Source organism: Pollachius pollachius (genome assembly GCF_949987615.1).
Source record: "Pollachius pollachius genome assembly, chromosome: 20".
Taxonomy (NCBI): Eukaryota; Metazoa; Chordata; class Actinopteri; order Gadiformes; family Gadidae; genus Pollachius; species Pollachius pollachius.
The window spans coordinates 4,364,028-4,380,951 of NC_136953.1; the positions used below are offsets into that span (position 1 = coordinate 4,364,028).

The following is a 16,924-nucleotide window of genomic DNA, read 5'->3' on the forward strand; positions in this document are numbered from 1 at the left end:
GAAAATATCTACCTTATTCAATTTTAATTTTCATTTTAGATTTAAATCTCTCCCCTTCTGTGTTTTAGGCCTGTGTAGCTACATGGCTCTGCTATTTTTACATGCCTCGCTTTATCAAACAAGATGTCAAAACATATAAATAATGGCAATAAGAGCAAATACAGCAGAACCCAAATAATAATAATAATGCACATCCCAATAATACACACACCAATAACTTCTCATTATTGTGATGCATGAAGATGATGCATGGTGCTGTCATTTTATTTAATGATGCATATATTTATTTTGTATTTATTGTTGATAATGTGTTGCATTTATCATAGATACAAACCTGCATGCCACAGGAATGAACTATGGTGTGTGTGTTTGTGTGTGTGAGTGTGTGTGTGGATGCATTCATGTGAGGTTGTGTGTGTGTGTGTGTGTGTGTGTGTGTGTGAGGGTGTGTCTGGGCGGGATGCATGTGTGAGAGCGTTTGTGTATAGGTGTGTGTGTGTATTCATGTGTGTGTGTTCATGAGTGTGCTCATGTTTGAGTGCGTGTGTGTGTGTGTGCATGCATGTTAGAGTGTGAGTGTATGTGTACTCACGTGTGTGTGTGTGTGTCTCAGGGTGTTCTCCGACCGCCTGGTGGACAGCAGCGATGCAGAGGCCTTCGTGGGTCTGATGGCAGAGAAGCTGGGCTCCCTTTTCGACCTCACCTACCCCAGCATCTGCCCCAACAAGATACCCCCTGTGTTTGGTACTGAGGCCGCCGCTGATGCTGCACACATCAACACCACTTCAACATCCAACAAAACACAGGAGTCCCTACCACATAGACATATACATTAGTCAACATGCACATGAACACACTTAATGCACAATATGTAGACACAATGAAACACACACCGATGTGACGAGTGATGAATGGCTTCGCAGATAGATTGATTGATTACTTGATAGTCATCACATTTAATCACTGATTGTAGTATGGATGAGTGTGATTAGAGAACTGATGGATGGGCGGCCACTACAGGAGTGACAAGTGTTTGTGTGTGTCTTTTGATGTGTGTATTAACGTGTGCGTTAATGTGTTGATTCCATTGTGTGTGTTAGTATGTGTGTTTGTGGGTTGATGATGGGCGGCAACTACAGGAGTAACAAGTTTTTGTGTGTGTCTGTTGACGTGTGCGTGTTGATTCCATTGTGTGCGTTAGCATGTGTGTTTGTGGGTTGATGTGTAAAATGTGTGTTCCTCAGGGGACTTCCTGAAGGAGCCCCGTGTGTACGAGGACCTCCAGGACACCAAGAGGCTGAGGGTCTTCATGGAGAGCCAGCTGGAGGACTACAACCTGACCCCTGGCACCGTGGCCATGGACCTGGTTCTGTTCAGAGACGCCATCGAGCACAGTAGGACCTGGCACACACACACACACACACACACACACACACAGAGGCACGCGCGCACACATACATAGAGGCATGTGCGCAGACAAACACAAACACACACACACACACAGAGGCGCATGCACACACACACACACACACACACAAACACACACATACACACACACCTATCCCATACGCAAACACACACACAGAAACTCACACCCACATACACACTGAACACACACACACACACACACACGCACATACAAGGCTAGCAGCCCAGGCTCCACAAAGCCCCACAAAGACCTTGTTTTTTCGCCAGACGATGTTTCCGACTGAGCCTAGCCTCGCCATTAGCTTGCGCTCGCTCTCTCTCTCTCTTGCTCTTGTTCTTGTACTCTCTATCTCGTTCTCGCTCTCTCTCTCTCTCTCTCTCTCTCTCTCTCTCTCCCTCCCTGCATCCCTCGCCCTAGCCCGCCGGTGCGCTCTATTCACGCCCGGCAATCAATACCCTCAGCCACTCCTCATTCACTCCATTCTCCGGGCTCGCCGTCTCTCTCCAGACTCCCGCTAGTATTTTTGGCACGTTCATTATTTCCTCTGCTTCCTCCTCCGTCTCCCTTTCTCCTCGGTTTGCCTCTCTCAGTGTGAGCGCTCCTTTTGAAGGGAGGCGCGGCGCGGCGCGGCTACTAAAAGCCTGCGTGGTGTCAACATATATGACCGGCCCCTGCAGGCCCTGCTCTCCCCCGGGCTCTGTGTCAATACCCCACACCACCCTCCGTACCGCCGCATTAGTGAAGCCCCCCACGCGGCACTACTGTGGGGGACGGGGGGGTGGGTGTGTGTGAGGGGGAGGGGGAGGCTGCGATTGGGGTGTATTTGCCACGTGTCACCTTGTTTGTTTGCGAGGGTAGATGATTAGATGTTATTAGTGTTGCGTGCTGGGTGTGGATGCTGTGTGTGTGTGTGTGTGTTGAGGGGGGGGGGACTTCAGAGGTATATTTGCTTGTGTGTGTCACCTTGTTTGTTTGTATAGATGAGTGAAGGTTATTAGTTTATCTCGCTGTGTGTGGGTGCTATGTGTGTATGGGCCCAGTGTGTCTTTGGTTTGTTTATGTGGGTGTGTGTGTGTCTGTGTGTGTGTTGGCAAACTGTGTCTGGTAGTGAGTGTGTGTGTATGTATGTGTGTGTTTGTGTGTAAATGTGTCTCCTTGTTGACAAAGGTAGATGAGTGGATGTTATTACTGTATCCTGCTATGTGTTTGTGTGTATGTGTGTATGTGTACCCTTGTTTTTGAAGATGATAAGGATTAGATGAGATTATACTATCTGATTTATGGCTTGCATATGACTGTGCGTCTGTGTGTGTGTGTCCAAACACTAAAGTCTCTGAGAGCAAAGAATCAGAAGAGACTCTGGGCCATAACTATACAGACAGACACAATGCAGGTTGAACAAGCAGCTGGGAGACAAGGCCTCAAATGGCACCCATTAAACACTCCCCAGCATCATTTCAATGGCTTGAGGTGAAGTGGAGAACTCAAAATCTCTTGTTGGCTCTCTGGTCAGAAGAGGCTTATCCACTTGTACTCTAACCGGGCCTGTCTTGCCCGGTAGACGGGATTCAATCTCCGGCTTGCGAGTGGATGCTAATGAAATGGATGGACTCACATTACCTGGGAAACCAAACCGAGATAGGAGACAGGAGATCATTGATGTGCGATGGGCACGGGAGGCACGGCGTAAAATGGAACAGGTCCCGGAGCCTTCGCGTGGAATTTATAGCGCCAAGTAGCTGGGATAAAAAATAGATTTCCATCCCTCTCTCCGGGCATGAGGCTTCGTCGGGGCTCCTAATTATTCTTTGTTTTCCCGCTCTCGTGAGGACCCGCCTCCCTCGTGGGGACCGGGAAGTGTGCCGTCTCTCCAGGTCCTCGCCGAGACTCTGAGCCAGCCCCCCCTCTGTGTTTACTACCCATGCAATCCTCTGCCTCACAGCGTGAAGCCCTACCTGCATACACAATGAGCTTGGCCCCGAAACATGAGAAATCATCCCGCCGTGTGGGTGGGTGGGTGTTTGCGAACGCTTGAAACGTTTGTGTGCGATCGTGTGTGTCTAGGTGTATACGTCCTAGACAACCGTTTGCTAAGATAAGACGTAGGATACGATTTATTTGATCAATCCCAGACAGGGACAGACAATCCCAATTTTGTGCCTCACAACAGGAGTGCATGACAATTATACAAATTAAAAAGAGATACACATTTAAAATGAGAATATGCATTTACAAAAAACTGATACAGTATATACCTAATATGAAAAGTAGAAATACTTCAAGGTCCCATATTATACCACCATGTGTTAGTGTGATAAGCCATTACTAACCGTTTAGAAAATCTGCCTCTTAATGTGTTTTAATGTTAGGTTTATCACAGAAAACGATTATTTCTAAAAACTCCGGCCAAAGTGGAGATTTCTGATAACGCCAGTTATGTGTTGTCGTGTCAACTGGGATCAACAGGGTTTTAGGTTCTCAAGCGTCACATTATGCGCCAGAAAATGCTAACGTCATGTGAGCGCCCGCTGTCTGTCCACACGAACGAACCTCACGCCATATAGGGGGATTATTTGTTTATCAACACGGCGGATGCCCGCGCAGAAGGGTCGCAAAAAGAAAATTTGTTTGACCGGTTGCCATGGTTATCTCCGTGTGGTTAATTTGCAGTTGCGGTCTTAATTAGCGATGTTGTCAACTTACTGTTACATTATACTGTAATCAGAAAAGGCGGTTATATGCTATAAACCCTATAGTATCTGTGGTATAAAGGCTGGGACGAATTTCAAATTATAAATATGTACACTTTATGTTGAAAGTATAGAAGACCGTCGCGATTCCCACTGAAACGAATGGTGCGGTGATTATTCTTCAAAATGAGACCCGGTAAATTGTGAAATGAATTAAACAGTTGTTTTGAAAGGAACAGGAAGTCGCTCATGTTATTCATTGTTGTTGATTCAGAGGATTCTGATTGGCTTGCATGGCTTTATCCTTCTCCCTACACTGCTGCCCATAGGTTTGGCATAGTTATAATGGCGCTCGACAGCATATTTATGCGGGTTGATGTAAATGACAACTTTTTTGAAAAATATGTTGTGTGCACAATGTTATTTTTGAAAATAAAACGGGGGTTATATTTGTTTCTCAAAATATCCTGCTATGTATAAACGTGGCCTAAAACAAAGGAAGATGCAGATTTAAAAAAAACGGCTTGTAATGGCTATTCCCACTCACACCTGTTGGTATAATATGGGACCTTTAAAGTAATCTAGAAATATATGTAAACACTAAATTGTTCCGTATTGGTATTTTAAAATTGCAGACATTGACCCGGTTGCGCTGCGTCTCATTGTGTGTTGTTGTGTTTGTGCTTGTCCTTCCCGCCAGTCACCCGAGTGGTGCGTGTGATCAGCCAACCACGGGGCAACATGCTGCTGGTGGGCGTCGGTGGCTCAGGACGCCAGAGCCTGTCCAAGATGGCCGCCTTCATCTGCACCTACCAGGTGTTCCAGGTGGAGATCACCAAACAGTACCGCAAGATAGAGTTCAGGGAAGGTGAGGCTGGGAGACGGGGGCTGTTACCATAGACCCCGATGACATACAATGCTTTTTAACGGCTACGGCGGCAATTTGTAATTTTAATTCAAGGGAACTAAACATATTGCGCTCTGCTTTGGCATTGCTCAGGGGCTGGAGTTGTTGGTGCCCATGTCTACCTGAGATAAAAATAACACTTACAGTCAGGTTTCAACGTGATCGGCCCCTTATTTGGTAAGAATGTATCCATGGGACCTTGATCACCTCACAGGAAATCTCCTTATGCGGTGTTAGCTTCTCAATTTGAGATGCGAGCCATGCATTCAGGTGTCCATGAATTCACATTAATAAAAGTACTATCTGGTGTGATTGCCAACTTAACTATTAAAATTCTTGAGAGTGGCCCTGCCTGACGAAAACAGTGGACTCAAATGTTCTCTGAAATTCCGAGGAGCCATCATCCATCATTTGTAAAATTAAAGATCTCCATCTGGACGGATTTAAAATCATCAAGATAACGCTTGAGTCTGTCAATAAAAAACAGAAGGTAATTAGGGCTTTTCTCAAGAGTTGTTTGTAGGGGGAAAAAAACACAGACTTGACAGTCTGGACGGATTAAAATCAACTGTTGAGTATGAAATTATTTAAGAGGCCACACCCGCACCCTGGAGAAGAGGACACGGTACAAATATGAATGAGCACTGCATAATTAAAATGATTAATGTCATTAGTGTTATGATTACAATGCACTTTTCATTTAGTCCAAATTACACAGCACTCAACAACCAACCAAAAAGGGGGGGATGTTGTAGTTGTGTCAACTTTATTCACATAGCCCTTAATCACAGTTCAAGGCCTCAAGGGAGCTTGTATGGCGGGCGTCCACACACTCTGCTATCGAAGGCACAGTAGCAAGACCTAGGCTAATACATCGATCAGCATCCTGCACACAGAAACGTCTTTTAAAAGATCTCCGGTATCTCCGCGTGAGGAGTGGGCCCAGGCCCGGGGGAAGAAAATCAATTTATAGCCATTAGGGTTTGATCCGCCAACACAGCAACATTTGTTTAGCACATAATTGCGGTGAATTATATCTGCCTCGGCTGTCTGAGCATTGAATATTAATAGTTTCAGACGGTGGGCCGTATGCTGCTGATCCGCACGCTAAAGGAACACTTCAAACAGACCCCGTTTGTCACAGTTATCTGCTGTCACCCCGTGTTTGTTTCCCCCCCGTTATGAGTTCCCACCCTCCCACCCCAGCCCCCCACCACACCAAATGCATCTTTGTTTCCGGGAGCTTAATGGGTGCAAATTGACATTTTGGATGTCGGAGGCAAGGGGTAATTCTTATTTATTCGTCTCTGTCAGATGATCAAGCCAGCGCTTGTTTTTCATAACCCTTCATCGACCCGTAGAGAGATATCAAGCAGCCACGATTCCACACTTCAGTTCCACCTGCTCAGCAGTTTCCTTCTCTCCTACTATCCTGATCCAAGATTCACCAGACTGCCTTGCTCATGGGAACCGAGGCACCAAGGGGCAACACTTCAGTGTGATTGAATTTCACCCTGACGTTTAATCTTTTCTCATCTTTTTCTGGATGACTTGGCAGGTTTGTTTTTGGCAGCATAGTTTTAAAAAAGATACTCTTATGTATTCACTTAAAATATTTTCTTCTGTCTTTATACTATTTACCTTTAGTCAAGCAACTTTAACAACAACAATCTCCCTGCAATAAATCTTGACACAAACTATACCTGAGACGGTTCCTTGAGAGGAGGAGAGTACTTCCACGCATCAGCCAATGCTTTGTGTTGTGCTTTGTTCAGACATCAAGAAGCTGTACAGGCAGACGGGCGTGGACGACCTGCCCACGGTGCTGGTGTTCAGTGACGCCCAGATGGTGGAGGAGTCCTTCCTGGAGGACATCAACAACGTGCTGAGCTCTGGGGAGGTGCCCAACCTCTACAAGCAGGACGAGTTTGACGAGGTCACCTAATCTGTCTGTCTGGATGTCTGTCCATCTGCCTACCAATCCACCTGCCTGCCTGTAAAGTTTCTGCAAGCTCTCTTTCCCTCTCTCTCGCTCTCGCTCTATCTTTCTCACACATACACGATAATGCACAAGTGAAATGCACAGTTTAATGATGCAGTACCGTTTAGTACTTGTGGCTTGTGGAGGCCAAGGATTTAGGTGAAGAGAAAAGTATTTTCTCTCCCTCTCTCTCTCTCTCTCTCTCTCTCTCTCTCTTCCTCCCCCTCCATATAAGTATACTTAAACAAGCTTTAATGAAGTCAATTTGTTGGTCATGTATGTTCTTCTCCAATCAACTCTTTCTATCTCGCTACTTTTCTCCCAGTTCCACATTAAGCCATCACACCACAGCGCTCCTGTCGCCTCCTCTTGACAGCTCAGCCTACTTAACACAACACACAGCATGCCATCACTCCCACATGTCTCATTAACCATGTTCTCTCAGGACATGTGATGTCTGATTGAAGTGTTTCCACGGCGATATGTGAGTGTGTGTTTCTGTACCTCCTCCAGGTGTGTGGAGCCCTGTCGGAGTCGGCCAGGAAGGATGGGGTCCTGGAGACTCCGGACTCTATGTTCGCCTATCTGATCGAGAGGGTCCGGAACAACCTGCATGTGGTGCTTTGCATGAGCCCCGTGGGGGAGCCCTTCAGGTACTGGAGCAGGGAGGGAACTAACCCTTCCCCCTATCTTCTCCTCCCCTCTACTCCTGTTTGCTCTGTGCATATGCTCCCCTTGACTCACCTCTTGTCCTCTCTACTCCCCTCCCCTCTGCTCCTCTCTATTCCTCACTACTAGTCTCCTCTACTCTCCTCTATGCATCTCCTTTCTTCTCCTCCCCATCTTCTCTCCTCTTCCTTGCTTCTCCCCTTTTCTCTCCTCCTCCTCCTCTCTTCTCAACTCCCCTCTCTCCCCCTTCTCGTCCCCTCTTCCCTCTCCAATCGTCTCCCCCTCTTCTCTTTTGTGTTTGATGAAACCTTCCTCGCCGTCTCTCACCGCGCTCCTTCTCCGCTGACCCCGGTTGTTCGACCCCCAGTAATAAAGAAAGAGAGCGAGAGGGGAACAGAACAGACGAGCTATCTCTCCTCTCAACCGCGCAATTACGGAGACGGAGGAGTGCATCTCCACCGCTCTATCCTGACCTCCATCATCCGCCGCGCCTGGCTCAGCCTCGAGCCGCCGAACGCCGCTCCTCGACCCGCGCCCCGCGAGCTGCCGGTGTTGCCGTCCGTTGCCGTGGCAACGCCGGATCACGCAGCATGAGTGTTCTTGAACTCGCCTTTGTGTGTCGCCACGCACACACACATGCGAGAAAACAAACGGAGGCGACGGAACAGCACTTGTTTTTCACTGCCATTTGGACGGCCGCCCGGGAGCCTGTGTGAACTCATGGACGGCTCCCCGGTCGCCGATCCCACCACGTTAGAGCTGTGATATTAGAGCTGTGATAGAGCACATATCAACGGATTGCTTTGATACGCGCGTCTGTTCATCACGGACGGTCGCTGAGTCGCACTACATCTCAATCAGGGAGATATCGGGGTCCCCCCAAGCCCAAATAAATGAATTCCCTATTCGGTTTATTCATCACATCACTAACACCCACTGTGCTTTCTGTTACTTACATCATCAGTTCTTGAGAAATCAAATATTCAGAACTGGAATCTAAACGGTGTCTGTGTGCACAAACACATATAGACACAGTTTATTATCAAGCATCGTCTTGCATCCTGAATCCTACGTTTATAATCGTTTATGCAAGGGCATATATGTTTGAAAAAACACAACATTGTTTTTTCACAAACAGCAAGTGCTGCAAAATCTAAAAGCATAATTCATTAACCCCAGGTGTGTCCAGACAGGATGTAAACACTGATGTGAACAGCTTTAGGTGTAAAACATCCTAAACACTGGACACCTCCCTCCCAGCTGTGTCTCAGCACCAGGCTGACCCAGTGACCTAGTATCTGATCCCAGCCTCTGATTGGCTCATTGGTGGCTGATCCACAAACCCCCCCTCTCCGTGCCTGGCGAATGAGAGGTCTGGCAGGAACCAGTGATGGTAAACCACAGCCCCTTGGAAACAACCGGGCACAAACACTGTTTCTCTGTCCCTCTTCTCGGTCTTACAGTAAACACTGTCTTGCATGGATACACATGCTCACGTACATGCACACTCTTCACACATCGAGTTCTCACAACAACGTTGTCGTCTTCATCCCTAATGCTAAAGATCCTTTCATGGAGTGTTTACACACATTAATATATTCTAATGAGTCATTTTCTTGCGTACTCTCATTACATTCTTCACATGTCCTGATCAAACCCAACGGTGCACACACGCACACAATTGTATACTAGCAGACACAAATAGTTTTTTAAATCCCTAATGTTCAAAAAATACTTTTTACACACAAAAATACCAAATTACTCAATTAAAAATGACTCTCCATCTTTTCTCTTTTCTTTTTCGTGCATCATTTGCACGGTTACATACGCACACACATCCTGATCTAACAATAACGTCCACAGACGCACACACACACACACATAGAACCAGGACCCTGTTTTAATTAGCGGACCAGAGTAGTGGCCACACATAATGCTGCTAATTGGGGTGGCTGGCGTCATTGAGTGTTGCTAATCACCACTCTCAGGTTGCTGAGTGATAGCTGCAGGCTAGCTGCTACCATGACCCGTCATCATAGTGCCAAGGCTAAAGAGCCTTCGCACACCAATTAGACCTCCTAACCCATCCGGTTCACCCTCAGCAACCCCGCTCCGCTTGGCTGCAGAACGCTTGTGATTTGGGTTAATTTTTAGGGTGTGTTTGTATTTGGGGGGTTACATTTTGCGATTCCCTTATTCCATTTCCTTGCCCGCCATTAGACTTGAATTTTTTAAACAGTCAAAAACGTTATCCTCAACTGCCAATAATGTTTGCCTTTACTTTCAACATTTTCATTTCTGAGTAAATGTTTTTCCATTTTTTTGTAGTGTTAGCATTTCCCATCCCTATTGTCCTCTTCCTGGGGGGACACCCTAATTCTCCCCTCTAGGATTGATAAAATGACAGTGTACTCGCTCAAGCCCCCCCCCCCCCCCCCTCCCCCCCCCAACAGGAACCGGATCCGACAGTACCCGGCGCTGGTCAACTGCAGCACTATAGACTGGTTCTGTGAGTGGCCCAGGGAGGCCCTGCTGGAGGTGGCTGAGAGGTACCTGGACGGCCTGGACTTGGGGACCGTGGAGTCGGTGAGACACGCACACACACACACACACAAACACACACACACACAAACTCATTCACACACTTATTGAACACCTTGGGGCTGCTGATGTCTTTGTTGTGAAATCATTAAATGTGTGAACAACTCAAATGTTTTCACAGTCACACACACACACGGTTGGGAAGTGTCCCTCGGTCCTTCACACTTAATCTCCTTACACCTCCCCCATATGCTAAAGGTCTGTAAGAATCACAGACAAACACATACTGTGGTATACACAAAAGATAAAATGTGTACGTAGAAATGCCAGACATACATTTATTTCTGGAATAACTGTCTGAGATATACATTGAGATAATGACCAAACCTACTTTACAGGACACTGCAGGATTTTTTTCTCATGTTTCTTTTTCTTTTCTTCTCCTTTGTGTGGGTGTGTGTTTGTGTATGTGTGTGTGTGCGTGCGTGTCTGTGTAATATTGTGTATGTGTGTGTGTGTGTGGGGGGGGGGAGTCTCATATGCTCGAGTTTGGTGCCCCCATGAAAAAACACACCTGGTCCAACACCTAGTCCCCCCGGGGATAAACCAGCTCTCCCTCCTTCCCAGGGAGAGGCAGCCAGCCGTTCCACTGGTGAACGGCTGAACTAGAGAGAGAGGGGGTTGGTTGGTTCATCCAGTGGAACAGAGGCATTAACCTGAGCCTGTTCAACAGAAACAGAGCAGGGCCACGTGTTTCCACATCGGGTGACTTTTCATTTCCGTGCCCACTGAACGCGACCCCGGGTCTAATTGCGTTTACAAGCTTCCCCATCTCCGCCCCCGGAGCTCGTTTCACGTTAGCAGGGGTTTTACCGCCGTGGATTATTTATTTATTTATTCATGGCGGGTGGTGGAGGTGGTCTTTTTATTCCTGTCATGTTTTTCTTCTCTGTCTCTCGTCGTTTCTCAACCCTTCTCGTCATCCTTCATCATCAACTAGCACGCTCGTTTTCTTTACTCTGTTTACAATTTGGCCTTTTAGTTTTTTCCTTTTTCCCCCTTGATGAGAAATATGTCCTTTTAAGATAACGATTAGAAGGTGTTGGCATTAACGATGACCCTGTTGCTATGAGTTAGAAAATCCTACAACATCCTCAAATCAAAAGAAAATATATATATATTTGTTCTGGATAGAAGTTTTTTATCCACATTTGTATTTTATTATCACAAATGATCAGATGTTATTAAATCAAATGATATTAATTAAACATAACATTTCTCTTTCCTACCTCCATTTGCACTTTTCCTTCTGCTGATGTAACACCTGACCTGTTGCTTAATAAAGTGAAGGTTATCTTATCTTACATGTATACTGTGAACCAAAGTGACTCCTGTTCATGGTCTCCACCGTGTTGCAACACAAGGTAACGTGACTTCCCTGTCTTTTGTTCTCCTCCTTGCCGGCTGTAGATCCAGACCAAGGTGGCCAGCGTCTTCGTCACCATGCACCAGTCTGTGGCCACCTTCTCCCACAGGATGAGGGTGGAGCTCCGAAGGCACAACTATGTCACCCCCACTAATTACCTGGAGCTGGTGTCAGGATACAAGAAGTATGGTTCTCCTTCAGGCTCCAGCCGCACTCCCAGCCTACAGGATTTGTAGCACCAAATTAGAATTTGAGTGTTTGGTGGCACACGTTTGGGGCGCACATCAAATAGATGATGAAATCAGCAGAAATGACAGAAAATATAATTTTGACTTTGAGTTTTTGATCTAGCAATAATACAAAAGATGAAGGGTGGCAGTGCAAGGTTTTGAGCAGTGCTCAAAGTATGGAGGGCCACTCGCTGGTCAGCAACAAACAGCGCTCCATCAATGGGCTCTTACCTCACTGTTGTGAGGTGGTTCGGTTTGATCTGGTCGTTTCCAGAACTGGCTTGTTAAACAATGAGCATCTCCTTTCCAGCTGTGAGTGTAGTGAGCAGGTTAACACAGAGATAACAGTCATGTGCAATGAGCGAGAGAACAAGCACACAAAACCTTCTAACTCCACTTTGACAGTTTTGCCAAACCAGCAAATATAGTAGGTCTGAGGGCAGGATGGTGATGTGGTCAGGGGAACTCCAAGCCAAAAGGTTCTGGGTTCTGACCCCAATTTCCCCATCCCTGAGCAAGATGCCCTGACTAAGCCCTACCTGCTCCTGAGCGACCTGTATCTGAAAGATCACTGTGTCACTTTGCATAAAAGCCTCTTTAAAGGACTAAGTGAATCAAATTGATGGCAAAACCCTCAGGCTAACCGCAGGTGCCTCCTTCACCTGCCTCGGCTCATTTATTGTATCTCATCAACTTCTTGCCACGAGCCCCCCCCACCGTGTCCCGGGAGGGGAGGAGCCGGTGTGCAGAATTAGAAGGTCATTTGTATGGCTGGAGCCCAGCAGGTTTATCACATCGAAGGCGGCAGGCCAAGACTAATTGTTAACCCTCAAAAAGCCCACACACGCGGAGCTGAATCCACAGGCCTTGGATGTGCCACGTTTAGTGTTGTTCCGTGTTGAAGGCTGCTCCGACTGGAAGCCAGGAGCTGGTTTGTGTACTGCTTTTTTTCTGTTCAACCTAACACAGGAAGGATGCGGTCGATCTGCTCCCTCGCTTTTCTGCTGCCATTGTTGTTGTTGTTGCTCTCGTTAAGGCATCATCTTGTTGCATCTGGTGTCACACTCGTCCGCTCCTCTCTTGCTCACCCTCCATTAACCTGGCCCTGGCCGATCTGCTCTCCCCTGACATTACCTCCCTCTCTCTCTGGGTGAACAGCCCTGACCACTCACACGCACTCCAAGCTCTGCAGTACTAAACCCTGACACCTCACCGGGTTGTTCCTTTGTGTGTCAGTGTTTGTTTGTGTGTCCGTTTTTGTGTATGTGTGTGTGTGTGTCTGTGTCTATGTCTGTGTGTGTGTGTGTGTGTGTGTGTCTTTACTGTGTATGTATACATGTTGCAGTGTGTGCGTCTCTTCATGTATGTGCTCGAGTTGCTTATCCGTGTCTGTGCTGTGTCTGTCTCTTTGTTTATGTGTGTGTATGCGTGCATGCGGGTGCACCAGGGCAGGTTTGCATGCATAACGGCCTGTGTGTTTGTGTCCCTCTTCTTGCAGGCTGCTGGCGGAGAAGCGCAGGGAGCTGGGTGAGCAGGTGACCAAGCTGCGCAATGGGCTGTACAAGATCGACGACACCAGGGAGAAGGTGCAGGCCATGTCCCTGGAGCTGGAGGAGGCCAAGGTGAAGGTGGCCGACTTCCAGAGGCAGTGTGAGGAGTACCTGGTGGTCATTGTCCAGCAGAAGAGAGAGGCCGACGAACAGCAGAAGGTGGGCATGCGTCGTCATCCTGATAGTGTTGATTCATAAAGCGCGGCATAATGAGTGTGTGTGGTTCTCCCACCCCAGCTTAGAAAAAACAAATAAACAAAGTGAGTCAAACGGAGAGATTGCCACATGTATGTGGTCCGTTGCTGATCTTTAAACTTAGATTAGACCTGGAAATCCAACCAATCAAACATACACACCCAATTTACTAAATGAATAAACACTTTACACTAACTCTAACTAAACACTAACTCACAAACAATGACACTAAGAAACATGAACAGAGGGATTACCACAAACAACACAAAACGTAGGAGTCATAACATGGTGGATATGCACCTCACCCACTACCAGTGTTTAACACGGCAGCCAGTTTCGCGTCAGAACTAGCTGCCACAGTAGAGAACAGAGGAGGACCTCAAAGACCATTCAACATGACAGATCCACAATGACCACAATCTGCTGCGTCACGACAGAACGGTGACTCTTAAAGCAAAAGCAAACAGGACTTTGTATGAATGGCAACGCTCACTTGGACTAAATATAAATTTCACCAAAGGTCTTTCACTGCAGTGAAAATAATCAAAGCAGTGCTTATCGAGGCTAGAAAAAAAGTAGAATTGTTTCATGTGGGTTGGCTTGCCGAAACCCAGATTTTAATCAAATGTGATTAAAATGTTAATTCTGCCCTACAACACCCACATTCTCCACCACCAACATTACTGGGTGTTTTGAATATTTAAGGCCATACTTCTCTGTGCAATGTGTTTTGCCCCTGTAGTTAAACTGATTAAAAGTTACAATGTTCTTATACTGTAGTTTGTATTGTAAGACTGAACTTGCAATGCAGTTAAGCTATAGTTAAGATGAAGTTGCATTGTTTTATTGTAGTCATATAGTTTCATATAGCATTCTTTATTTGTCACTTTCCATTGACACAGTAATTAAACATATTGTAATTTCCTCCACAGGCAGTAGGAGCCCACAGTGAGAAGATCGGGGCAGAGGAGGTGAAGTGTAAGGCCCTGGCTGAGAACGCCCAGAGGGACCTGGATGAGGCCCTGCCCGCCCTAGAGGAGGCCATGAAGGTCAGACACCTCCAGCTCACTGCCTGCTCTCTGCTTGGGTTCCTTAAGGCCTGTTTCCACTGCAGGAACCTTATTATAGCTTGTGAGGTATAGCCATCAAAAAGTACAGGACCTTTAGGGCTGAAATTTCATTTCAGCCATTTTTACATCTGCAGCCACATACTGACACTAATGTTTTTCATTCAACATGCAGTAAATCACACACAATCCTCTTATTGCATCCATAGTGGTAAACTACATTCATATAATTATAGCATTTTGTTATATGTATTAATCATTCCTCTCAGTAGCAGTTGGTGCTACAAGCCAATGTAGACTTGCACTGCGGGACGTGAATACAGGTTGCTTTTGGATAACATGATGGTGGGCAATTGTATCGCTGCACACAGTTTTGTTTTGGATACTAACTTCCTTCGAAATAGTGATAGCCTGCTTTTATTTATCGAACAGGGAAACAACATACAACATACAGTATATGTATTTTAGAATGCGAACCTACAAAATTCCCCTAATCAAGGCCTTCACTACACTATTTTACACTTAAACTCCATAACTATTGAATCCTCTAAATACTTATGTATAATACTTAATTATTATATATTTTGATTAAAGTACGGAGCATACGCTCGAATTCACTTGGTATGAGGTTTGATAGTTACGATATTGTTGGTCCGATATTTCTCTCTGTATTTCTCTCTTTTTTATGTTCTTTATTGGCTATGTGCCTGATGTATAAGGTCCTTAATTTGCCTAGCCTTTGTCGGGCATTAGCCCGCTGTGGAAATGCAGACAACAAGAGGCTGGAGGAACCTTTATCCCTTGGAATACAGTTCCTGGGACTAAAAGTTCAGGGTCATTTTGGTGGGAACTCGGCTATAGTCTTTCTGTCTCTTTGGTCTTTATTAGCACTGGTGTTTTTGACAGTCTGATGCTTTGATGCTGTACAGTGTGTGATCCCTGACACCTTGAGTTAAATGTAATGTGTGTTCTGCTCCTTTGACTGCTAAAAGGCAGCCTGTCTTTCTTTCTCTTCTTTCTTTCTTACTTTCCTCCAACCTTCATATCTCTCTCTTTCTTACATTCATATTTTTTCTAAAATTCCTTTCCTCACTTCCTTCCTTACCTCAATGTACGTTACGTTTTGTGATGCTAATTTTTCTTGGCCAGGCCTTGGAGTCCCTGAACAAGAAGGACATGACAGAGATCAAGTCGTACGGGCGTCCCCCGACCCTGGTGGAGACGGTGATGCAGGCTGTCATGACCCTGCTGTGCAAGGACCCCACCTGGGCAGAGGCTAAGAGACAGCTGGGTGAGGGGGGGAGAAGGAGAGATGGATGGAAGGATGGGTGAGAGGGGATGAACAGGGAACAAGGGATGATGGATGGGTGAGGGGATGGACAGGGAACAAGGGATGCATTGATGGGGAACAGGAGAGGGGTGGATGGCAGGAGGACACAGTGAAGGTCAAGTTAGGTCAATTTTAGGAAAGCACACATGGAAGTTGATGGAATATAAAAATAGCTTTTTGGTTACCTGAAATGTAAAAAATGTCACTTGAGGAGTATATACCAAGCCAAGTTAACAGATACATACTCATAAAGGTAGTTCTAGTATGGCAAAATGTACCCAAAATAGTTATTTACTCTGATCCATGTGTTACTGTCCCGTCTGCCTGCAGGTGAGTCCAGCTTCATCAAGTCGTTGGTTAACTTCGACAAGGACAACATCTCGGACCGCGTGCTGAAGAAGACGGGCCAGTACTGCACGCAGGCCGACTTCCAGCCCGAGATCATCGGCAGGGTGTCGCTGGCCGCCAAGTCCCTCTGCATGTGGGTCAGAGCCATGGAGGTGAGGGAGGAGCTCCCACGCTCACCTGGATACACATAGATACACATACACACACAGAATCATACCCACGCGATAAACATAGATACAAAACACACACACAACCAATAACATATAGAGACTTACAAAGATACACACAAACACCCTCACACATTGATACATACACACAGATATACATAGATACAAAACATACACACACACACACACAAACACACACACACAAATAGAGACTTCGAAGATACCATACCATTACCATGCAGCACACATTCAATACAAAAAAAACACAAATTACATGTACACATTTGCTATGCTATGAAGGAGTGCATTACAAACATATAAATCGGAACATATTCAGATTCACACGTTTATACTCATACCCGTAACCTCTCTCTCCCGTGTCTTACCCTGTTAC

The 16,924-nt window shown here is 46.2% G+C and overlaps 1 protein-coding gene across 1 annotated transcript in view; it reads left to right on the top strand.

The window, feature by feature from the left end:
* The window catches only part of dnah2 (dynein, axonemal, heavy chain 2), a gene marked incomplete at both ends in the record, with an annotated part of 182,899 nt that overhangs the window by 126,197 nt on the left and 39,778 nt on the right, over positions 1-16,924 (top strand). Inside the window, 11 exon segments of the mRNA XM_079758404.1 lie at positions 614-744; positions 1,245-1,394; positions 4,820-4,987; positions 6,802-6,962; positions 7,521-7,660; positions 10,130-10,262; positions 11,688-11,827; positions 13,372-13,582; positions 14,551-14,667; positions 15,835-15,976; positions 16,346-16,515. Of these exon segments, the coding sequence (XP_079614530.1) occupies positions 614-744; positions 1,245-1,394; positions 4,820-4,987; positions 6,802-6,962; positions 7,521-7,660; positions 10,130-10,262; positions 11,688-11,827; positions 13,372-13,582; positions 14,551-14,667; positions 15,835-15,976; positions 16,346-16,515 (1,663 nt within the window).